The sequence below is a fragment of the Eutrema salsugineum genome, unplaced genomic scaffold, assembly GCF_000478725.1.
Source record: "Eutrema salsugineum unplaced genomic scaffold, Eutsalg1_0 scaffold_7, whole genome shotgun sequence".
In the NCBI taxonomy this organism is placed as follows: domain Eukaryota; kingdom Viridiplantae; phylum Streptophyta; class Magnoliopsida; order Brassicales; family Brassicaceae; genus Eutrema; species Eutrema salsugineum.
This window is the reverse complement of record NW_006256486.1, coordinates 5,559,960-5,583,454: the sequence shown is the minus strand read 5'-3', so window position 1 is coordinate 5,583,454 and position 23,495 is coordinate 5,559,960. Positions and strand designations below refer to the sequence as shown.

Below are 23,495 nucleotides of genomic sequence, written 5' to 3'. Positions count from 1 at the left end.
AAGTTAGTATTAAGTATAAATGAAAAAAAACTTAGAGCATATTTTCCCAAAAAAACTTAGAGCATATATATGACGTATATATATATACATGTGAAAATTCATAATAAAAATGGTCGGTAGTAACACAGCTTGAGCAAATTAGGGTTTTGACCAAACATGGAGCAACAATAAGAGAAGAAGAGAAAAGACTACAGAGGAAGAAGGCTACAATCAAAATCAACTTTGCCTGAGATATTACCTCAGAGTAGTCCTGGGCCTTCGGGTCCTTGGTTCGGGTCGGGTCTGATTTTTCGGGTTTCAGGGTTTTGGGTCTAGAGGAATTGGATCAGTTCGGTTCTAGTGTGTAATTTGGTTCGGTTCGGGTCGGTTCTTTTTGGATTCGGGTCGGTTATTGAATTTTAAAAAAAAAACCGAACAGGAACCAAAAAAAATTTCGGGTCCGATCGGGTTCGGATTAGACCCGAAAACCCGAAAAAGTGTACTTGAAATGTCAAAATATAAAGAGTAAAACAAAAAACTTTGTAGCTTACATTCCAAATGAAAGTGTTTAAGCACAACAAAACCAATATGCAGAGTTTAGAACTTATATAACTCTAACTCCAAAACAAGAGTAGACTTAGACAACAAAATGTTTTGCAGCACATTTCCAAGTTCCAAAAGCAATCCAAAAAACACTTTAGAGGCAAGTAAGAGAGTCTAAATGAACACAAAGAACACAACCAAAAAGAAAACCAGACTCAGTGTCTCACTGTGTGCTCTCAGACTCTCAGCCTCTTCACTCCTTCTCTAAGTTGTCTACTGCTACGCCTACTCCTTGTTCTGCAAAAATCACACGTTCTCAAATCTCATCAGTCAAAACTTGACAAACTCGGAAGCTCAAAACTGAGAAGACTATTACAAGATAGAAATAAGTGGGGATAGTGTCATACATACCTAATCGCAGATGAGGAATTCAGCCTTCAGTTACATGACCAAAGTCGAACTCTAACATAAATTAACGAAGCTAATGTTAAAACGTAAAACCAGAAGCACAAACAACTATAAAAAACAAACTAGAAGCTAAGGTTTACCTCTCTGTAGTTTATCCTGCATTTCAATCTCAGCAAGCAATTGCTCTTTTGTAATAACAACTTCCTTCTCATTCAAGTGACTATCAGTCTTCATCCATTGCTCAGTGCACATTAAAACTTCTATCATATAGTGTGTTAAGCAACTTCTAGAAGGATTTAAAATTCGGTTACTTGTGCTGAAAGCAGACTCAGAAGCAACCGAAGTAACTTGCATTGCCAGAACGTCCCTTGCAATCTCAGATAAGACTGGATACTTCTGAGTGTTGAGACGCCACCAACCTAACACATCATATTCTACACCGGCCATAGTTGTCTTCGGATTCTCTGTTCTCTCCTTCAGATATAACTCCAGCTCGTTACTTGCATCCTGAAACCCGATTTCACTTGCCATCTCTTTGTACAAAGAGTCCATTCTTTCATACCCGAGCTCTTCCTCTAAGTCTAGATCGCCTTCAACCTGCTCTTCAGACTCTTGTGTAATATGGTTCTGAGTCTGAGACGAAGATGCTACAGACTGAGAAGATGTAGCATTCACAGGTGGGACCATAGCAGAATTATACTCTTCAAATAACCTCTTCATAACCTCTATGACTGCATCATGAAGTCCCTTAGCTTCCATGCTGTCCTTACCGTAAAGCATATCAAAGCACATATCCGCAAACTTCATTTTGTTTCTCGGATCCAAAATGCTCGCAACTATCAACAGCCTATTGATTTTCTTGGTTCCTTCCCAATACTTATCAAATTTATATCTCATAGCAGTGGCTTTTTTCCTTAGTGCTTCATCAGTATCAGTACTCAGCTTAATGAGATTTCTTTCAATAGTTACAATCTCATTGTAACACTTGTAAGAATTGACAAAAGTAGAAGCAGAAACCACCAGAGTAGACTTGTAAAAAATGATGAGAAACCTCACTAACCTTGCCACAGACTCCCAATCAGCTGGTGTAGGTGGCCCAATCCGTTTAGTCCCATCGACCTTTTCTTGAAAATGGTCAGTATACAACTTGTCTTCTTCAGCCATTTTGATGAAAGTAGTCTTGAACTTAGAAGCTCTCAATAGCATCAGGTACGTTGAGTTCCATCTTGTCTTACAGTCCAGACTTAAACTTCCTCTTGTCATCTTCCGTGACTCAACTCTAGAATCAAACGCCTTCACTCTGTTTGTTGATGCTCTTACATAAGACACAGCATTCCGAATAGAAGTCACGGCCTTATCCACTTCATACAAACCATCCTTCACAACTAGATTAATGATATGAGCAGAGCATCGAAGATGCATAAACTCTCCTCCTAAAACCAACTCACCTCCTGCCCGAGTAAATGCCTCTTTGAATCTCCTCTAAGCTGATGTATTAGCAGTGGCATTGTCCACCGTGATGGTGAACAATCTCTTTATATCCCACTCAGCCAAAACCTCCATCAGAACAGCAGATATAGTCTTTCCCTTATGGTCTGTGACATTCCTAAACCCAATAATTAGCTTCCTCAGCTTCCAAAATGCATCAATGTAGTGTGCAGTGATCACCATATAAGATGCAGCCGTCGTTGGAGCAACCCAGATGTCTGTTGTCAAGGATAGCCGTTGCTTAGTACCCTTTAGAATCATCATCATCGCAGCTTTTCTCTTGACAAACATTTCCACAATGTCACGAGTTGCTTGTCTTCTAGAATGTGGCTGGTGAAGGTTAAGCCTTGCGCAGAAATGTCTGAAAGCCAAACTCTCTATGAATGCTAGAGGCAATTCTCCCAAAACCAACATCTCGTTACAGGCTTCATGGAAAACTGCTTCAGAAACTTTCGATAGCTTCAACTGCCCTTGCTCCCCTTCCTGATTTAAAGTATGCTGGCATTGAGAGTTGGTCTCATTCCATGTGTTGAATGCCTTGCAACAGCGGAGATTTTTATTCAAGCTTGTAGTCCCAGATGATGTTTTGCAGCACATTTCCTTGCCACAGTAATTGAAGTTGCACTTATCTTCATCCTGTTCAGTTCTCGTGTAGTGTTTCCAGACTACCGACCTTGGGGTCGTGGTTTTCTTCTTCTTCTTTGATGGAAGAGAGCTTCCTTCAGATGCATTTCCTTTCCGCTTTCCAGTTGCAGGTGCAGGAGCAGTAGTCTCGAATTCATCTCCTCCATCTTCAGGTTCGTAATCACTTAGGTGAGGCGATGAAGAACCCATCTGCATTTATAATATCTACTCGGTCAAATCAAACCCTAATCCTCAAATGAAAACAAAAAGATAAAGATGATGATTGTCGATGTGATTGAGTTCTCGATGAACCATACATGTGATTGATTTCTTGATGAAGCTGTTTCTGGGATTCGCTTTGAAGGTGTCGAAGTCGAAGGTGGTGACCGGCGGCTGAGAAATCGACTTAGGTCTTCCAGCGTTTTTTTTTTTGCTATTTACAGGAAAAATTTGAAGAAATGTCAAAAAGTGAGAGAGAGAAAGAAGCATTTTAGATAATATCCGATCCAAAATTGGCAATAATTACATACTTATGTAATAACAATTACATAAACAACATTATACACATAATTAATTCTCTAAAACTTATATTAGCTTGTTAATTTCAGGTTTTCGGGTCCCCGAATGGGTCTCGGGTCCAACCCGACACGAACCGAAAACCGATGCAAATTAAATTTGGAACCATTCGGTTTTAGTGAAGGAACCGAAACCGAACCAAACTGCGTTTTTCGGGTCGGGTCGGTTCGGATCCTCTCGGTCGGTTTTTAAGCCCAGGCCTACCTCAGAGATACTCTTACGTCTGCCTGAGAAATCTGTGGGGAGGTTTTGTTGCGTGTCGAAGCTTTGGTCATCAATCACCACCCATCCCTATTTCATCAACTTGTTCGAAACTAGGTCCCCACGGCCGAGTCTTCTACTCTGCTTCATAAAAGATAGAAACTTGTTTGTTTCCTCGATTCCCAACATACACATTCTCTTCATCAGAATTCAAACAAGTCTTTCTCTTCGTCTCAACCAATATTTGATCGTTATCTTTTGGAATTCCCAGAAGAATATAGTTACTTACTGTTGGGAATCAATCCAAAGTCTCACATCAGAAGTTTAGACCAATATGGTCTAATATATAAGTAATGTCCAACTCCAATTAGAATGAAGCTTTTTGGGAAGGAGCCCAAAACTAAATCCGTGTGGACTTTATCAGTTGGGTCCAAAGCGGACAATATCATATTAATTGGGGAGATGGACATGGGCTTAGAAAAGCCCAACAAATGGTATCAGAGCCCAGGTTAAGAAAAAAATAGACCTGGAGAAGTGAGATTGGACTGAATGTTCGGTGTAGGAGAGAAACCTTCAAGATGACCTTGCGATTAAAATGTACAAGATGGTACTAAATATCGCTGTAGGTTGGAGACCAAGAGTTAATGTGGACTTTGGCTTGAGGGGGAGATTGTTGGGCATCAATCCAAAGTCTCACATCGGAAGTTTAGACCAATATGGTCTAATATATAAGTAATGTCCAATTCCAATTAGAATGAGACCTTTTGGGAAGGAGCCCAAAACTAAATCCGTGCGAACTTTATCAGTTGGGCTCAAAGCGGACAATATCAGGGAGTTGGATATGGGCTTAGAAAAGTCCAACACTTACCCCTACGAAATCTGTCCACGGCTTAATCTGCTTTCCAGGATCAGGAAAGCCGATAGTTTGGAACCCTAGAAAGAGACATGTCTCAACTTTTCCCAAACCAAGACTAAGCTGGAAAACTAGAGAAATATTTTTAGGATATGATCCAATCGAAGGTAAACACAAACTAATGTGCATTCCTTCAAGAAGAAGTAGCGACGTGTGCCGAGTTTTAACATTGGGATCAGCTCAAGAATCATGGAGAACTGTCAAAACTAACCATAAGCATCGTTCTCGTTTTCGTAATTCAGGGCGATGCATTGACGGGGTTATATATTATATAGCCCATATGTATAGGACGATTGATTGGGTTATAATGAGCTTTGATGTCAGATTTGAAAAATTTCATGTCATCTTATTACAGTAAAAACTTCATAAATTAATAATGTTGAAACTTTGATATTTATTAATTTATAGAGTTATTAATTTATAGATTTTAAATAAAAAATATTTTTTATTTTTTATTAATTTTAAAAGAAATTATTTTAAAATTCTATTCTTTAAAACATTTTTTCTAAAATTAAAGATGAGTTACAAAGAGTTTTCAATTTAAAATAAATAAATAAATCTTTATTAAACTCATATTTTAGTAGATTATCTCACTTATATGTTTATATTAGATTTTATTTATGGTAATTATTAATTTATGATATTAATATAACCATATATTTACATAGGAATTTTGTTAAAATTATTATCTTATTATCTTATCTAATTGTGTCATAATTTAAACCGGCCCAACTCGGGACCATGAAAAATTATTAATTTATCGAGTTTATTACTTTTTCTACTGTATTTAACATAAACATATATATATATCTTCAAAATTTAGTAATAAAAGGAATATCCAAACAAAAATATTTTTTTTTGGTTATTCCTTAATTTAATTAGGTTTTGCCTCTAATTTCTCTTACTATAATCCCATGAATCTCCACCGTTTCTCCTTTCCATTTCACATAAAAAAATATATATGTGAAATATCTTCAAATTATTTACATATATTAGTATAAAAATAAAAAACCTAGAACATATGACGTATATGTTCGATAGAAAAGCAGCTTGAGCAAATTAGGGTTTTTAACAAAAATGGAGCAACAAGAAGAGAAGAAGAGAAGAAGAGAAAAGTCTACAGAAAAAGAAGGACACAATCGAAATCAGTTCCGTCCTTTCCTCTAGAGATGGAGGAACAAGAAACCAGGAAGGAAGACTTGGCTACAGAAGAAGAAAGACTCGTCTACAGAAGAAGAAGAACAAAACCAAAATCAACTTTGTGCTTTCTTCCTCTGGAATTAACCTCAGAGATACTCTTAAGGCTACCTCCAAGATCTGTTTTTAGGTTTCGTTGCGTGTCGAAGCTTTGGTCATCAATCACCACGGATTCATATTTCATCAAGTCGTTTGAAACTCGACCCTTACTGCAGCCGGGTCTTTTAGTCTGCTTCAAAAAAGATGGCAAGTTGTTTGTTTCCTCGATTCTGCAACTTCATCTGGTCTCAAAAGACTCTTCTTCTTACTCTTTTTCTCAACCAATATTTGATCGTTATCAGATGGAATTCCCAAAAGAATATAGTTGCTTCCTTCCTACGGAATCTGTCAACGGCTTGATCTGCTTTCAAGATAAATCAGGAAAGCCGATAGTTTGGAATCCTAACAAGAGACAGTTCTTAACCTTACCTAGATTAAGAAAGAGTTGGGAGAGTATAGCAATGTTATTAGGATATGATCCAACCGAAGGTAAACACAAACTGATGTGCATTCCTTCAAGAAGAAGTTCTGATGTGTGCCAAGTTTTAACACTGGGATCAACCCAAGAATCATGGAGACCTGTCAAAACTAACCATAAGCATCATGTTTGCTTCCATGATTCAGGGCGATGCATCAACGGGGGGTTATATATTATATAGCTGATATCTATAAGATGGGTGTCTGGGTTATAATGAGCTTTGATGTCAAATTTGAAAAATTGGGTATGATAGATTTACCATCCGATATTCATAGGGATATGCTAATAAATTATGGGGGAAGGTTAGCTTGTGTTGATAAAGTATGGAGGAAAAACAGATTGTGGATTTTGGAGGATGCAGGGAAACACAAGTGGTCGTCTCAAGACTTTCTTTCACCTTTTGTTCACTTTAATGAGAGTTTGAAAACCTATTTCAATCTAAAAGGTTATACTCATGCTGGTGAGTTTGTTTTTGTACCGTCCATGTTTAGTAAATTTTTCTATATTTTATTGTATGATCCGGTGAGAAACAGCTTTAGAAGAATTGAAGGCATGGTAGACGACTACGATGAAAATTTCTTCAATAAGGGACTTCAACGCCAACGAACGTATGTGCTCTATACTTTCCTGAATCACATTTGAAGAGTCAAAATGTCTTTATAACAGTCTGTTGGTTATTTTTCCTTTTTCTTGTTTCCTTTGGATGACACTTAATATATGCAATTTTATTTGGCTTCTTTTTTAATTTTTCTCATTCTTTACTTTGATTCTGTCCCGTTTGGTTTCCATTCACCAGTTCTTTGAAAACCTAAAAGTAAAAACCTGCGTTTGCCAAAAAAAAAAAAAAAAAGTAAAAACCTGCAAAATTTGAAAAGGTTCCTTGCTTGCTCATATGCCAGAACATTATATCAAAATTTTACATAATGCGATTAACCACACACTATGAGTCTATGATGATTACAATTAATTATGGATGAGAGATGTCATAATTCTCAAAAACCCTTCCATGTTGAGATGATGAGAGAAATGGAATAGGAAGAATATTATTAGTCTCTCACAGTAATAGTTTGATCTAGCTAGCTTATATACAAATATAATTTATGAATACTAAGAGACAAGTCAAATAAGACATGAATACAATGAGAATGGAGAAATACAAGAGACTAGTCAAAAGTAGTAATAACTCTTCCTAACATTCAGTGTGATCTGGTGTCTATCATTATGTCATTAAGGCCAATTCTAGAAGCACGTCGACATTTTGTCGCATAAGCACGCCTTAATCAGCTAAGCTGGTGAAATGGTTCTTTTTTTTTGCCAACGGTGTGAAAGGAATGGCCTTGAAACTGAATAGGATTTGAAGAGCTGTCACCATACATTTCAATTCACATCTCGACACTATGCGTTTAAACTTTTAATTAAAGACCGTTCACGTTTCAGGGACATGCTCACAATTGTATGTCTATAAAATAGAAAGTTAGGCTATATTTATTAATCTTCGGGGTGCTCCTATGTCAAAGCGCTGTTGCAACTTTCAGACGAAGCCTTTCAGGTCATCAAGTGTTTTTTTTTTTCAAGAAATCCCTCGAATCACATGAAGATCTCAAGATTTACATGGATGTTCATAAGCATATAGAATTCTCTACAAGTCCAAGATGGAAGTGGTATTAGAGAGTAGAGACTATATATATATAGTTATACCTTAAGAGAGCTTGCACCCTCTAGCGAGCTTCACGTAACTATGTAAGCGATCTCATCATGGACCAGGTCAAAATGATTGAACCATATACCATTAAATGATACAAAATCTATACATAAACCATTGCCTAAGAGTTTCTATATTATATAACTGATATTAAGAAGAGACGTTCAAGTGGATATATAAATAACACAAAAGCTTTGGATGTCTTCCTAAAGTTTGCTGCCTCAAAGTTATATTTTTACCAATATCAATACTAGCAGTAACTCTAGCTAATACATGAATCGAGAGAAATATTGTATCCAAAGTCACTGAATGACACTATTAAAGTTGTAAAACACAGAGCTTCTTGAATACAGAGCGTCTTCAATACTAAAATCCTCACTACACGTTCTAGCAACGTCCACATGGTAATTCTCAGAATAGGTTTAGGTCCTGAAAATCAGATAGTCAAAACTGTATCTTGAGCCTCAAAGTAGCCAATGCATAATCGAAATTGTTTCAAGATGATTAAGTAGACTTACCCACTAGAGCTGGAAAGTAAAAAGTCAACACAATGGCTCCAGTAAAATTCTCGTTTGTTCAACAAATGACCCATGTCATCTTATTATTATTCCACATAGACATATATATTTTCAAAAAAAAATTAGTAATAAAAGAAATATCCAAACAATTTTTTTTAGGAGATTTTCAGATTTAACTTCATAAAAAAAAGTCAAATACCAAAATAACATTTTTTTTTTCTCTCTCACTTTTGCCATTTTGTCACAATTTTATCCATCCCTCTCAGGCTATTAACGAAGATCCCATTATAAATTCATTATTTTAATTTTTTAAATATATTGGCTAAAGTCTCATTGGACCTCCTAAAGATTTCTTTATTATGATATATCATCTTCTTCAATACCTTTAACCACCATGAACAACCCCAAAAATAGAATAAATGTTTCTCAACCGATTTTAAAGCCGTAATAAGTTAATATAAGAGCTCATACACTCATAACATTCCTTATTATTTCCTAATTTTTTCTCTAAAACATCTAGGCTGAGTTACAATGTTAAAGGTTATGCATTTTTGGTGATTTCAGCTTAATCGAGACCTGTGTTGTTTTTTTGTGAAATTCAGAGTTTTGGGTGCATGAGAGACCTAAAAACGAACTCAAAACAGATATAGATAATGATACACTTCAGTCTCGGTAATATCTATATCTGTATTCTGAAAGTAAACTTCAAAATCAAGTCTACTAGTCAACATAAGGTTAGTTTTGCAATTGACTTTTTAAAAATTTGTAACCAGTAGACTTTAATAGACTTTTCCTGAAACCTACTCGATATCCTTTGAAAAAAAAAAAGTCTAGCTAGTAGACTTTGTTCGAAATCGCAAGAAGTCTACGGGAGAAAAAAAAAGTTATTTTTGTAGTTGACCGTATTTTGACTTTCTAATAGTTGCTATCTTCAGATGTACCAAGAAGTCTACTTTTGAGTTACTTTTGTATTTTGACTAAAAACGTAGAGGTCATTTTTGTGTTTGACTAAAGTTGAAAAAAAGTTAAAAATTTCCAGAAAATTGAAGTAAAAGGTAGACTTCTTCCTAAAGTTCTACTTCAATTTTCAGGTCAAACATCGAAGGACTTTTTTTTTAGTAGACTACCCAGTGAAGTCTATTATGGACAATCAATTGCAAAAATAACATATTTTATCATGTAGACTTCTATTGAAACCAGTAGACTTCACTAGTAGACTGTCAGAAAAGTCGACTCATACCGGAAGTCTACGCTAGAAATCTACTCAGTTAGTCAATGGCCTGGTCAAATGTAAAACTAACATTTTATATCTGAAGTCTACAAGTGAAGTCTACTTACGAAAAAGTCAATGTTTTGGTCAATTACAAAAATAACATGTTTTTTAAGTAAACTTTTTCGCAGACTTTCACAGAAAAAAGTAGACTTTTCCTCCAGTCTACATTTGAAGTCTGTATTAGAAGTTTACATATTGTATTTATTTTAAAAAACTATTTTTTGTACATTTATAAAGTACTTTTCTAATTTTTTTGGTTTTGAAATGCTTGTTAGCAAGTGATTGAACTACTCAATGATTTTCATTTCATTTAAGTATTTACTGCAGAATCGAATTTTTTAATTTTTAAGCTAGTTAGTTTATCAAAATATACTTCTCCAACACTCTAATTAGTCTTCAAAAGAAAGTTTCAAATGAAGTCTATTGTATAAGAAAAAATTGATATTTATGTGTTTGCTATAACGTGCTTTGTAATTACGTTTGCTGATGTGATTTTTTATGTTTTTTTATAAAACTACATAAAGTATTAGTTAGACATTTGATAGCCTTTTAGCAGGTACCCATGTTTTTGTTCATTGCTTCTTCAGTCTTGTTTTTATCCTATTCTCAAGCCTACTCTTGTTTTTATCTTGTGTTTGAATTGTTGCTAATTGTTTTATTCCGTTTGATTGTGACTGATTTTATAGTTTGTTTTGATTCAAAGATTCTGCTTAATGACTAGAAGAAGACAAATAAAACATTCTGTATAAAATAGTATCACCATTACACTTAAAACTATATACAAATCGAGTTCATGACCATTACAATTGATGATCACAAAACTAAGATGACCATTACACTTGAAGATGCCTGCCTAAGCAAATCAGATGCAAGAGAAACTTCACCAGTAATCTCATTTGGTTTAGGCAAAGGAGTCTCGTTTGAGATTTCTTAAAGAGATCAGCCTCTCCTGCAGTTTAAGTATGGTTCGCTCTTGTAATGCTTTGAGAGATTCCATAGAGAGGGAAAAAGATTACCCTGTCTCTAAAGAATATTCTTCTTGCAAAAAGAGTCTTTAGAGTTCTTCACATGTTGCATTCCGGAAGCTTGCGAGTGTAGAAAAGCACCATAGATCGATGCAGCAAACCTTTGAAGATTTGAACTTCTCTGCAACCATAGGTCCACCAGTTTTTGAAGCTCCAGCGTCGGAATCACCGCTTCTTCCATACATCTTATCTCTAAGCAGTCATGTAAAAAGACTTATCAAAACAACAAAAATGCAAGCATACTTCTGAAATAACTAACAATTTTCTAAAGCGAGAAAAAAACAAATCATGATGACTGCAGAATACCAGAGTTTCGATGTGATGAACATTTCCTCACGCTTAACAACTCCATCATCAAACAATTTCTTCAGGACTAACTCAGTGGCAAATAAAGACAGGTGTGTTCTGTCAGTCATTAAATCAATCATTGTTGATTAACGACAAGAACATACAGAAACGACGAGCCTGTTGCTAGATTCAAAACAATAGCACAGTTTACAAACAACAGATATCATGTCAATAAAATAACCAAAAAAGATCAAGATATGTAGGTAAAATAATATTGTTCGAAGAGATTTCTTGGTCATCAAAACAGAGAGATACAGGATAATGGGAACATATCTATAATCAAAATTGGAACTTGAGGAAACGAGCAAATCAGGATCAAACAAGGCAACTAAAGATGAGAAGTGTTAAGAGCATCTCCAACAAGGTCGGTTATTTTAAAGGGAGCTGATCCTCAAAATAAAGGTTTAAAAGTGAATTATTCCAACAAAAATTCTTAAGTTTATCCTTAAAAATATTTTAATATTGCATATTAGTTCTCAACATAAGTAATAATTAAATAAAGTGTTAAAAATGTTATAATAGATACAAATCATACTTTAAACTTTATTATCATGTAAGAAATTATTATTATAGTATAATTTTATATTTTGGTGTAATTTTTCTAATGTAATATTATTGTTATGTGAAATTTTTTTTTTTGTGTTATTTAATATTTTTATTTTAATTTTTAACTAAAATTTAATGTATTTATTTATTTTAATATATAACAGCTAAATTTATAATGATATATTTAAAATATTTTTGAGATATATAATTATGTGGACTAAAATGGACAATAAATTTATTTGATTATTTGTAGAATATACGAATTACAAAAATTAAAATGAAAAGTAGAAAAATTTTTAAAGGGCTGATTAGTGCCTCTTTATATTTGAGGGTTCACTATTCAAACCTTAAAAAAATAAGAGCTTGAGAGTCTGTTGAAGACCAAAACCCTTTCAAAAATAAGGGTTAAGGGTCTGAAATAGATGCTCTAAGAACATAATTTTCTTGCATCAAGAATAGAGATATAAGTATGAAACTAAAAACTCTGCAAATATTAACAATCATGAACCAAATATTAACAATCATGAACCAATACAGCTTAATCTAACATTCTTGCCACCAAATAAACAATTCAGCATCTTAAACACAAGCATAGAAATCAAACCAACCATGGTGCAGGTTAATAAAACAATAAAACTGTAAAGGAGAATACAGAGAATAGATCATGAATCAATTTTTGTACAAATCTAAGATCTCCGTTGATATTACTACTACTACTAATCAAGCAATATGTACCAAGCGAGTCATCCATGAACTACAAATTCAATATGATTAATTACAATTTCTGAATATATCACAAAAACCATTTAGAACCCATTCCAATATGTTCACAGAACCTAAATTGCTAAAAAATGGAGAGGCTTGAATTCCTTCATCTTCTGCAGTTTTTTCATCTTCTCCTGCTCAACATCCCTCAGTCTCGAGTTCCTCTTCCTTCTTCCTCAGGATCTCGTCCTTCTCCTTCAGCAGATCCTCCGTTTTCTCCTTCTCTATCTTCATCTTCTCCTACATCGCCTGCATCTCCATCATATGGTGCTAAATTCATGAATCGAACAACGAAGATATCAAGGCGAGAAGAAACAGCCACATCATACCTTGACAAGAAGATTCGCAAGAAAACGGTGGAGGTTAACGATGAGAGAGAGGTGTCGGTGGTTAACAATGAGAGAGATGGCGGTGCTTAACGGCGCAAGGGAGGAGAGAGAGAGAAGCACAGCACCGTTTTAGAAACAGGAAGGTTTATATTTTAACAAAATTAGGGTTATTTTCTTTATATACTAGGATAAAATTTTCAGTTCAGTTAATTATTGTTGGTTTAAATTTTGATTAAAGTAAGTTATTCGATTTAGCCGACTTCAATATTGAAGTCTATTAAACGTAAATCCTAAATCAATTTTTTGTTTTTTAATTTAAAATTATATAAAAACTTATGAATACAAAACAGAAATTTATGTACATTAGAATTACGCATATCTAATTTATGATTGCAAATTTGAAACCAAAATTATTTTTTATTAGTATGATTTAATTACATAATAGATTTCATAAGCTTTGTTAGAAGTTTACTAACAGTCTTAACAGTATTTAGTAGACTTCGTCAGGATTTAAACCGTAACTATAACATCCTTTTTTGTTTGGTCATACAAGATTATATTGTCATTTCATTATTTTTTAGGTTATTTTTGTCAAATGTTTTATCAGTTGTCTATTTTTATTTTCAAAATTAAGTTTTAGGTCATTTTTAGCAAAAACTCTATTTTTTGGTTATTCCTTAATTTAAAGGTTTTGTGCAAAAAAACCTATAATCTCTTTTTTTGCAAGATAGATCACCACTTTTAAAAAATTCATGTCAATATCCTCATCTCAAAAATCACCCGTAATATAACCTTTTGATATATCGATGACGTGGCATTTTTAGATATGTGAAAAAACACACGGAATGTAAACGCAGCGTTTCATCAATATCAAAAAACAACATGATGTTTTTGAAACTGTAGGCTAAACAGCACACATTTTATTTTGCTAATTTTTTTCTTAAAAGTTAGGGTTTCAGAATCTGATCAACAATTGCCTTAATATCTGCATAATGGAGAATCAAACCTTTTTACACCTATGTTAATTGGTAGACTGTATGCAGATTAGGTTACAAAGTCATGGGTTCAAATCTTTTTTCTTTCCGTGAATTTGTTGCTGTTAGATTTTGATTTGCTCAAATTTTTCTGGGTTTGATTAATAAAGTCATAAGAAGTTCGATTCTGTTCTCACATAATATGTGTCAATTCGTTTTTCCCTTAATTTTTAAAATAAATTATTTATAAATTTGGAATTGGTCTCTCCAAATACAATTGAAGCTTTACGAGCCAACAAAATGAAGCTCGTCTACTCGACAAATTCGGATGGGATGTGGTCATCATTGATGTTTGTACCTGATTTGAGTAAACTACTTACAAAGGCGTTTGATTTTTAATTTTGTTTGCCTGAGATTATCTGTTATTTAGTTAGATGCATAAGAGAAGGAGAGAGAAGAGAAGAGGAAGAAGAAGGGATACACGTTTTTGTTTTTCTTTTCATTTTTCAATTAATTTTAATAAAATCATTTTGCAGGAGAATTCAAATGACTGAAATAGTGTGTTTTGAAAACTGTCACCGATATAACGTTTATTTCACCAAGTGGTTATATTGCAGGTGACTTTTAAGGTAAAGATATTGACCTCTATTTAATATATAAAACTTGGCTATCTCTCCAATTGAGTGATATGTCAGCACTGGAGAGAATGTTATATATCTCCAAAAAAAATTAATAAAATAAATAATTAATAAAATTTAAAGCAAACACATTAAAGAACATAAATAAATATTAATATATATTTATATTAGAATTAAATTTAAATTTGATTTAAAAATATAAAACTTATAAATATTATATAATACAAGACTTTTTAAATGCACCATTTTTTCTATTTTTAAATGTTTTAAAATTCGTTTTTAAATTAAAAATATAATTAAGTTTTAATGTAAGTGAAAAAAAAAATATAACTGATTAAGTTAGGAAGTTTCAAATAATTTTTTATAAAACTCCAACTAATAAAATTATAAAACACAAAGAATATTTAATAAACAATTAAAAAGATAAAAAAATATTAAAAAAATAATAGCAAAAAGAAAGGTATCCACATAAAAATGCCATACATGTTTTTAAAAAAAAAAATAAGATGAAATCAATAAAATATATATAACCAAAAAATCAAAATAGTAAATTAAGAAAAGTAACAAGTATTATATTAGTAAAATTTACAAGAATAAAAAGAATATGAATAGATCGAAGAACAAATAAATATTTCTCTCATATTCAACATATATTTTTAAGTTAACTAGTACGTTTTCATATAAAAAAAAATTAAAATAGTAGATTTTTAGTCATTTATTATCTTGGGAGAAAAATTATACTATTTGACACAACTGGTGTAGAAGAAATTACATATAATGTATCATCAAAAAGAAATCAAAGAAAATATAATTATTTTAAACAAAATAACATTAATAGTAAACAAAATAACCTAAAAAATAACATTAATAGTAAACATAAAATTCAATACCAATTAATTTAAAATATAAATTAAAACAAGATCCGTGCATACGCGCGGATTCTCTCCTAATTTTTATAAGATGAGAGTCAATCTTGCAAAATAATTAAAGATGATGAGTTTTTTTTGCACAAAAAATTTAATTAGGTTTTATGGCTACTGTTGGAAAATTGGCCAATTCAGACCTAAACTTTTGGGAAGTGTTAAAGTTAGGCTTGAACTATTTTTCTGGTTAAAACATACTTAAACATTATAAATATTTGAATTTCATCCGTAATCTATGTGTATTGTGTTTAAATAAATTTCCGTCCATAGGTGTTAACGATCCGTTAAATCACGTATATGTGGCATCAACGTCAGCGATGACGTCGTTTTGGACTTATCAAGTTTAACAAGTAAAATACATAAAGTGATGTCGTTTATATCTTCTTCAACCCTTCGATACTTGACATATCGACGACTTAGGGATTTAAAAATCAAATTCTTCAGTCTCTGGATTATTTTTCGTATTCGATGTCTTCTTCTAGCAGTTCGGGTAAATTAAATATTTGTCCCTCTTATGTGTTTGTTAGTGTATTACGTTGTGAGTAGATTTCTTTTTTCTTTTTCATCCGATAACTAACGTCAATTTTTTTTGTGAAGTAATCTCCTTCAAGCAGCACAGACATCAGAACTTCGGAGACATATCAAAATCCGGGGAGACTATTCTATTGTTGTCCGTATGGATCGAAGGAGGTAATGTATATATAGTCTCTGTTAATTAATTTGTTCTTTATTTTGATGTCAGTGACCCATATAAATCGAATATGTTGTATTGTTGTTAGGATAAAAATCATCTGTTCAAGTGGACAGATGTTTCTATCGTTGAAGAGGTTGAACGCTTTTGACGTGAACTTGAAGCATTGAAGGTAGAAGCCGCCGGATTTAAGAAGGAGATTGGAGAGTTAAAAGCTGATGTCTGTTCCTGCAAAAATGAGATTGAAAAGCTTAATGCAGTCATGAGTTCCATTAAAAATGTGATGGTTAGTGGATTGGTAATGGGTGTGATCGTATTTTACATTTTCCATTAGGATTATCTGTAGTGTTTTTTGCATTTTCAATAACGATTATGTGTTGTTCTAGTCTTTGGCATTGTCATGTTTGAGCCACAATTCGTGTATTGATAATGACAACACAAATCTTTGTCATTGTCATGGTTTAGGTTCGACTGTGTATTGAACTGTTGTTCAAATTTGTTTCATTGTGCAAAATTCTCGTTGTAGAACAAAAAGAAAACCAAAAATCAGAGTAGAAGCAATAACAAGAGTCTCAAAATCCAACCAAATCCGCTGTCCGCTCAAAGAAATCTTCAATGAATCCACCAGATTTTCAAACATGGAGGCTGGACGGCTTATGAGCGTGTTGACCTCTCCTCCAATGTATGTCGTTTCGTTTACCATTGACATCACGAACTTCTCATTGTGATGCACTTGAAACACAGCCTCCTCGGAACTGAAACGAGAGTTAACAGATTTTCAGAGTCAAAAATTATATCTCTTGCCGCAATGATATTAGATAGTGATTTAGAACCAATACCGTATCTAAAACCTAAACCATAAAGCGATCTAATCAAAGCCTCTCATCAAATAACATTATAACTCAAACTCTAAACCCTAGCTAATCGATACAAAAATAGAAAGAAGAAACACGAACTCAAAGTTTACCTCATATCTCCAAGCTCTATGCAATAATCAAAAGCTTACACCACTTCAAAACTCACTTCTCCAAGCCCTAAGTGATGATCGCTCTGTTACTTTGTTTCGACGAAGAAGAAAAGAATATGAAAGGTTGTGTCGCGGGATAGAATTGTTTTCCCCAAGTTAAGGAACAGACGACATCGTTTTCACGTTTTTTCCAAAAAAACTAAAGAAACCTTAAACAACGACGTCACTTACGTGGCCGCCACGTAGACCACAGCTTGACAGAAAACTTAACAGAGTTATGTTGGAAATTGGTTTTAGCACAAAGCATAAATATGGAGTACGAAATTCAAACTATACCAAAGATTAAGAATGCCTTTCAAATGTTAACAGAGTTCAAGTATGACAAAGCACACTACATAATGTTTAAGTATGTTTTAACCAGAAAAATAGTTCAAGCCTAACTTTAAAACTTTCCAAAAGTTTAGGTCTGAATTGGCCAATTTTCCGGCCACTGTTTCTAACTTCTCTTTCTATAATCCTATGAAATCTCCACCGTTTCTTCTGTCCATTTTACATTAAAAATAACTAAATATTTTCATATTATTTACATATAAATTAGTACTAAAAAAAAAGTAGAACTTTCGACCAAAAAAAAAAACTAGAACATATGACGTATCTGTTGGATAGAAACGCAGCTTGAGAAAATTAAGGTTTTTAACAAAAATGGAGCAACAAGAAGAGAAGAAGATAAAAAGATAAAAGTCTACAGAAAAAGAAGAACACAATCGAGATCAATTAATCTGTCCTTTCCTCTACAGATGGAGGAACAAGAAACAAGGAAGGAAGACTTGGCTACAGAAGAACAAAGACTCGTCTACAGAAGAAGAAGAACAAAACCAAAATCAACTTTGTCATTTCCTCTCGAACTAACCTCAGAGATACTCTTAAGGTTACCTGCGAGATCTGTTTTTAGGTTTCGTTGCGTACCAAAGCTTTGGTCATCAATCACCACCGATTCATATTTCATCAAGTCGTTCGAAACTCGGTCCTTCCTGCAGCTAAGTCTTTTAGTCTGCTTCGAAAAAGATGGCACGTTGTTTGTTTACTCCATTCTGCAACACCGTCAAGTCTCTAAAGAGTCTTCTTACTCTTGTTCTCAACCAATACTTGATCGTTATCAAATAGAATTCCCAAAATGATATCCTTTCTTCTCGGTAAGGTCATCGATCATGAAGATCAAGTGGACTACATTCTTCAGGGTCTTCCGGAAGAATACAAAGCGATCATCGACCAAACCGAAAGCCGTGATGCAGCGCCAACTATCACTGAACTCCATGAGAAGCTTCTCACTCATGAGGCCAAGCTTCTCACAACCTCTCAAGCCACTCAAGTGCCGTCCTCTCCTATCACCGCCAATTACACCGACAAGTCAACCACAAGCAAGCCTCACAATTCAAAAGGAAATCATCGTCAAAACCAAACGTGGAACAACAATCGCAACAATGATGGTAACCGCGGATCTCGACCTTACCAAGGGAGGTGTCAATTGTGTGGTACGCAGGGTCACTCCGCAAAACGGTGCCCTCAGCTACATGCCTCGTCTGCTCGCGGCCTTCTCCCCACCCCGTCAGCACCATCAGCCCCTTGGGCTCCTCGAGCAAACATCGCAACCACAAACACAAGCTCCAACCCGTGGATACTTGACACCGGGGCCACCCACCATATCACCTCGGACCTAGCAAACTTGTCGCTGCACCAACCATACACCGGCGGTGACGAAGTTCTCATTGGTGACGGTTCGGGTCTTGCAATCTCCCACACCGGTTCCACTTCTCTTTCTTCTAACTCCAAACCTTTATCACTTACTAATGTCTTATATGTCCCAGAAATTAAAAAGAATCTTATATCGGTTTATCGGCTGTGTAATGCTAACCGCGTCTCTGTTGAATTTTTTCCGGCATTCTTTCAGGTGAAAGATCTGAATTCGGGGGCCCCGTTACTCCAAGGACGTACTAAAGACGAGCTCTACGAGTGGCCAATACCAAAGACAGCAGCAACATCATACTTCGCGACACCAACCGTGAAGACATCTGTGACAGATTGGCACTCAAGGCTGGGTCATCCATCTTTTCCCATTCTTAAAACCATTATCTCTAATTTCTCTTTACCATTTTCAGACTCTTTATCAAAACCTTTGTCCTGCATCGATTGTTTTTCAAATAAAAGTCATAAATTATCTTTCTCTCAAACTTCAATTTCATCTTCTCGTCCTCTCCAATACCTTTTTACAGATCTATGGATTTCCCCTATCCTCTCTATCGATCACTACAAATACTATCTGATCATTGTTGATCACTTCACCAGATACACCTGGTTCTACCCTTTAAAATTAAAGTCTCATGTCAAAGAAACCTTTATCAAATTCAAAGCCCTCTCGGAGAACAGATTTCAGCAAAAAATTGGGACCCTGTTCTCTGATAATGGCGGAGAATTCGTCGTCCTCCGTGATTTTCTGGCCAACTCCGGAATCACTCATCTCACTTCCCCTCCCCACACTCCTGAACACAACGGTCTGGCGGAACGTCGTCATCGCCACATCGTTGAAACAGGTCTATCTTTGCTCCACCACGCCAACATTCCAAATACTTATTGGTCTTACGCTTTTTCCACCGCTGTATACCTCATCAACCGCCTTCCTACTCTTGTCCTTCAACTCTCCTCTCCCTACACTCTTCTGTTCGGTACCGAACCAAATTACGCCAAACTCAAGATTTTTGGTTGCCTGTGCTTCCCATGGTTACGACCATATCGCTCCAATAAACTTGAAACTCGTTCCACTCCTTGTGTTTTCTTGGGATACTCTTTGACTCAAAGTGCCTATCTGTGTTTCGATCCAACATCTGGTCGGATTTATACGTCCCGTCACGTTCGGTTCGATGAAACAAAATTCCCCTTCTCATCACTATCATCACCGCCGTCTGCATCTGTCCTGGATACTCAGATTTGGACTCCACCGGCGACGCTCATTCCACCTCCACAACCGCCACTCGTAGACTCCTCAACGGCGGCGCCCCCACCATCGGATCTTTCACCACCAGTGCTGACTGACACCACACCAGTCACCACTCCAACGCCACAACACGCCTCAGCGTCATCACACCCGCCCGTGTCTCCACCACAAGCTCCGCCGCCAGCAAACATCATCTCCTCCGAGCAGCTTCCGTCATTGACAACTCCCATATCCCATTCTTCTTCTTCCTCCCCAGGCCCAACAGAAACTGAGCCCAATAGAATACCACACCCAAGCCCAACCACTCAAGCCCAATCCCTTACAAACCAAGCCCAACAATCTCTAACCCAAGCCCAGCTAAATACCAACCAAGCCCACTCACCAAACCTGCACCTCGAGTCTTCTCTCCAATCCCAACCGATACCACTCACCTCTGCGCCTCTGCAACCATTACCAATACCTGCCACAAACAATCACCCAATGCGAACTCGAGCCAAACACGGGATTAGCAAACCCAATACGAGATATGCCCTCACCATTGCCAAATCGACGGAATTTGAACCCAGAACAATCATCCAAGCTCTCTCTGATGAGAAATGGCGTCAATCCGTCTCCGACGAGTTCAACTCTCAACTTCGCCACCACACATGGACTCTAGTTCCACGGGCCCCCAATCAGAATATTATTGGTACCAAATGGATTTTTAAACTGAAATATTCTCCTGATGGTTCTGTTCACAGGTACAAATCTAGGCTGGTGGCAAAAGGCTATAATCAACGGAAAGGAGTAGACTACACCGAAACGTTCAGTCCAGTGATAAAATCATCCACCATCCGTGTCATCCTCGACGTAGCTGTCACCCGAGACTGGCCGATCAAGCAACTCGACGTGAACAATGCCTTCTTGCAAGGAACACTGACGGAGGAAGTCTACATCAATCAGCCAGAAGGATTCGTCGATGTCAACAAACCCGATTACGTCTGTCGTCTTCACAAAGCCCTTTACGGCCTCAAACAGGCGCCACGCGCATGGTACCAGGAACTCCGGCAATACCTCCTTTCCCTCGGCTTCGTTAACTCCCTTGCCGATGCTTCTTTGTTCATCCTCAAACGTGCACATCATCTTCTCTACATTCTCGTCTATGTAGACGACATCATCGTCACCGGAAACAACACCGTCCTGATTCAACAAACTCTTACCGCTCTCGCCAACCGCTTCTCCATCAAGGATCCAGAGGACCTCAATTACTTCCTCGGCATCGAAGCTCATCGCACAGCCAAAGGTCTACATCTCACTCAACGTCGCTACATTATTGATCTTCTCACTCGCTGCAACATGTTGGAAGCTAAGCCCGTCACCACACCCATGGCGACTTCCCCTAAGCTGTCTCTCCACTCTGGCTCCGCCTTACCTGATGCAACCAAATATCGTGCCGCAGTCGGAAGTCTCCAATATCTTGCCTTCACCAGGCCCGACATCTCCTACGCAGTCAACCGATTGTCTCAGTATATGCATAGGCCCACAACCGATCACTGGCAAGCGGTGAAACGTCTTCTTCGCTACCTCGCAGGGACCACCTCTCATGGGATATTTTTCCATAAAAGCAACACCAACAACCTCCACGCTTTCTCTGACGCGGACTGGGCAGGGGACCAAGATGACTACGTATCCACACAAGCTTACATCGTTTACATGGGCAAGAACCCAGTCTCCTGGTCGTCTCGAAAGCAGAAAGGAGTAGCTCGATCATCAACGGAGGCTGAATATCGATCCGTAGCCAACACCTCCGCCGAAGTTCGATGGCTCTGTTCTTTACTCGATGAACTCGGCGTCCACTTCTCCTCACCACCGGTTATTTACTGCGGCAACGTCGGCGCGACTTACCTCTGTGCCAATCCGGTGTTTCACTCTCGTATGAAACATCTAGCGCTGGACTACCACTTCATCCGCAATCAGATAATCGCAGGTCAACTTCGTGTAGCTCATGTATCCACCAAAGATCAACTCGCAGACGCCCTGACCAAACCGCTTGCTCGTGCTCCATTTACAACCTTCTCGTCCAAGATTGGAGTGTCAAAGTCCCCTCCATCTTGAGGGGGCATGTAAAGGAATGATACTCTTTCCTTATATGTAAAGATCTCGATTGTAAATGCTGTAGGAAGCCCTAAGAATCCCTTGTATATATAAGCTGTATCTCTGTTAATACCAAACACACTTCTTCCAATATCTTCTATACGGAATCTGTGAACGGCTTGATCTGCTTTCAAGATAAATCAGGACAGCCGATAGTTTGGAACCCTAACAAGAGACAGATCTTAACCTTACCTAGACTAAGAGAGAACTGGGAGTGTACTATAGCAATGTTTTTAGGATATGATCCAATCGAAGGTAAACACAAACTAATGTGCATTCCTTCAAGCAGAAGTTGCGATGTGTGCCAAGTTATAACATTGGGATCAACTCAAGAATCATGGAGAACTGTCAAAACTAACCATAAGCATCAGTATTGCTTCCGTTCAGGGCGATGCATCAACGGTGTTATATATTATCGAGTCGAGGCTTGGGTTGTAATGAGCTTTGATGTCAGAATTGAAAAATTTGGAATGATAGATTTATCATCCCATATTCATTGGGGTATGCTAATAAATTACAGGGGAAGGTTAGCTTGTGTTGATGAATCATCGAGCAAAAACAGATTGTGGATTTTGGAGGATGCAGAGAAACACAAGTGGTCGAGTCAAGACTTTCTTTCACCTTTTGGTCACTTTGAGATTTTGAAAGACTATTTCAGTCTAAAAGGTTATACTCATACTGGTGAGTTTGTTTTTGAACCGTCCGTGTTTAGTAAATCTTTATATATTTTATTTTATGATCCGGTGAGAAACAGCTTTAGAAGATTCGAATTTAAAGGCATGGTAGACGACGATGATGAAACTTTCTTCAATAAGGGACTTCAATGCCAACGTACGTATCTGCTCGATACCTTCCTGAATCACATTTAAAGAGTCAAAATGTCTTTATAACAGTCTGTTGGGTTTTTTTTCTTGTTTCCTTAGTATGACACGTAATTTATGCAATTTTATTTGTTTTTTTTTTAATTTTTTTTTCTCATTGTTTACTTTGATTCTGTCCCGTTTGATTACCATTCACCAGTTCTTTGAAAACCTAAAAGTAAAAACCTGCAAAACTTGAAGAGGCTCTGTTCTTGCTCATATGCAAGAACATTATATCAAAATTTACGTAATGCGATTAACCACACACTATGAGTCTATGATGATTACAATTAATTATGGATGAGAGATGTCATAATTCACTAAAAGCCTTCCATGTTGAGATGATGAGAGAAATGGAATAGGAAGAA

At 36.1% G+C, this 23,495-nt stretch overlaps 3 protein-coding genes and 1 pseudogene across 3 annotated transcripts; 3 read left to right on the top strand and 1 right to left on the bottom strand.

Annotated features, from left to right (window-relative positions):
* Positions 1 to 775: 775 nt before the first annotated feature.
* On the bottom strand, positions 776 to 2,352 carry LOC112082978 (zinc finger BED domain-containing protein RICESLEEPER 2-like). Its single transcript, XM_024150698.1, has 2 exons — positions 1,071 to 2,352; positions 776 to 819 (listed from the first exon to the last, which is right to left on the bottom strand). Exons 1-2 carry the CDS (start codon positions 2,350 to 2,352, stop codon positions 776 to 778), a joined length of 1,326 nt encoding a protein of 441 aa, XP_024006466.1.
* A 1,314-nt stretch (positions 2,353 to 3,666) lies between these two features.
* LOC18011123 (putative F-box protein At1g47765) lies at positions 3,667 to 5,090 on the top strand. The gene is given in 5 exon segments (XM_024150697.1): positions 3,667 to 3,670; positions 3,738 to 4,001; positions 4,004 to 4,056; positions 4,058 to 4,098; positions 4,706 to 5,090. Coding segments are annotated over 5 exon segments (747 nt in total).
* Positions 5,091 to 5,753: 663 nt separating this feature from the next.
* LOC18011122 lies at positions 5,754 to 7,088 on the top strand (annotated as a pseudogene).
* A 10,854-nt stretch (positions 7,089 to 17,942) lies between these two features.
* LOC18011370 (putative F-box protein At1g47765) lies at positions 17,943 to 23,136 on the top strand. Its single transcript, XM_006393362.2, has 2 exons — positions 17,943 to 18,276; positions 22,346 to 23,136. Exons 1-2 carry the CDS (start codon positions 17,943 to 17,945, stop codon positions 23,134 to 23,136), a joined length of 1,125 nt encoding a protein of 374 aa, XP_006393424.2.
* The last annotated feature ends 359 nt before the right edge of the window (positions 23,137 to 23,495 follow it).

Bases quoted from the DNA above. Each gene is read 5' to 3' on its own strand.
- LOC112082978 (XM_024150698.1), bottom strand. From the start codon at position 2,352: ATGCATCTTCGATGCTCTGCTCATATCATTAATCTAGTTGTGAAGGAT. The intron at 820-1,070 runs GTAAACCTTAGC...TGATTTTTGCAG, and splicing joins GCAGGATAAACTACAGAGAG to AACAAGGAGTAGGCGTAGCA.
- LOC18011370 (XM_006393362.2), top strand. From the start codon at position 17,943: ATGGAGGAACAAGAAACAAGGAAGGAAGACTTGGCTACAGAAGAACAA. The intron at 18,277-22,345 runs GTTCTCAACCAA...TTAATACCAAAC, and splicing joins TAAAGAGTCTTCTTACTCTT to ACACTTCTTCCAATATCTTC.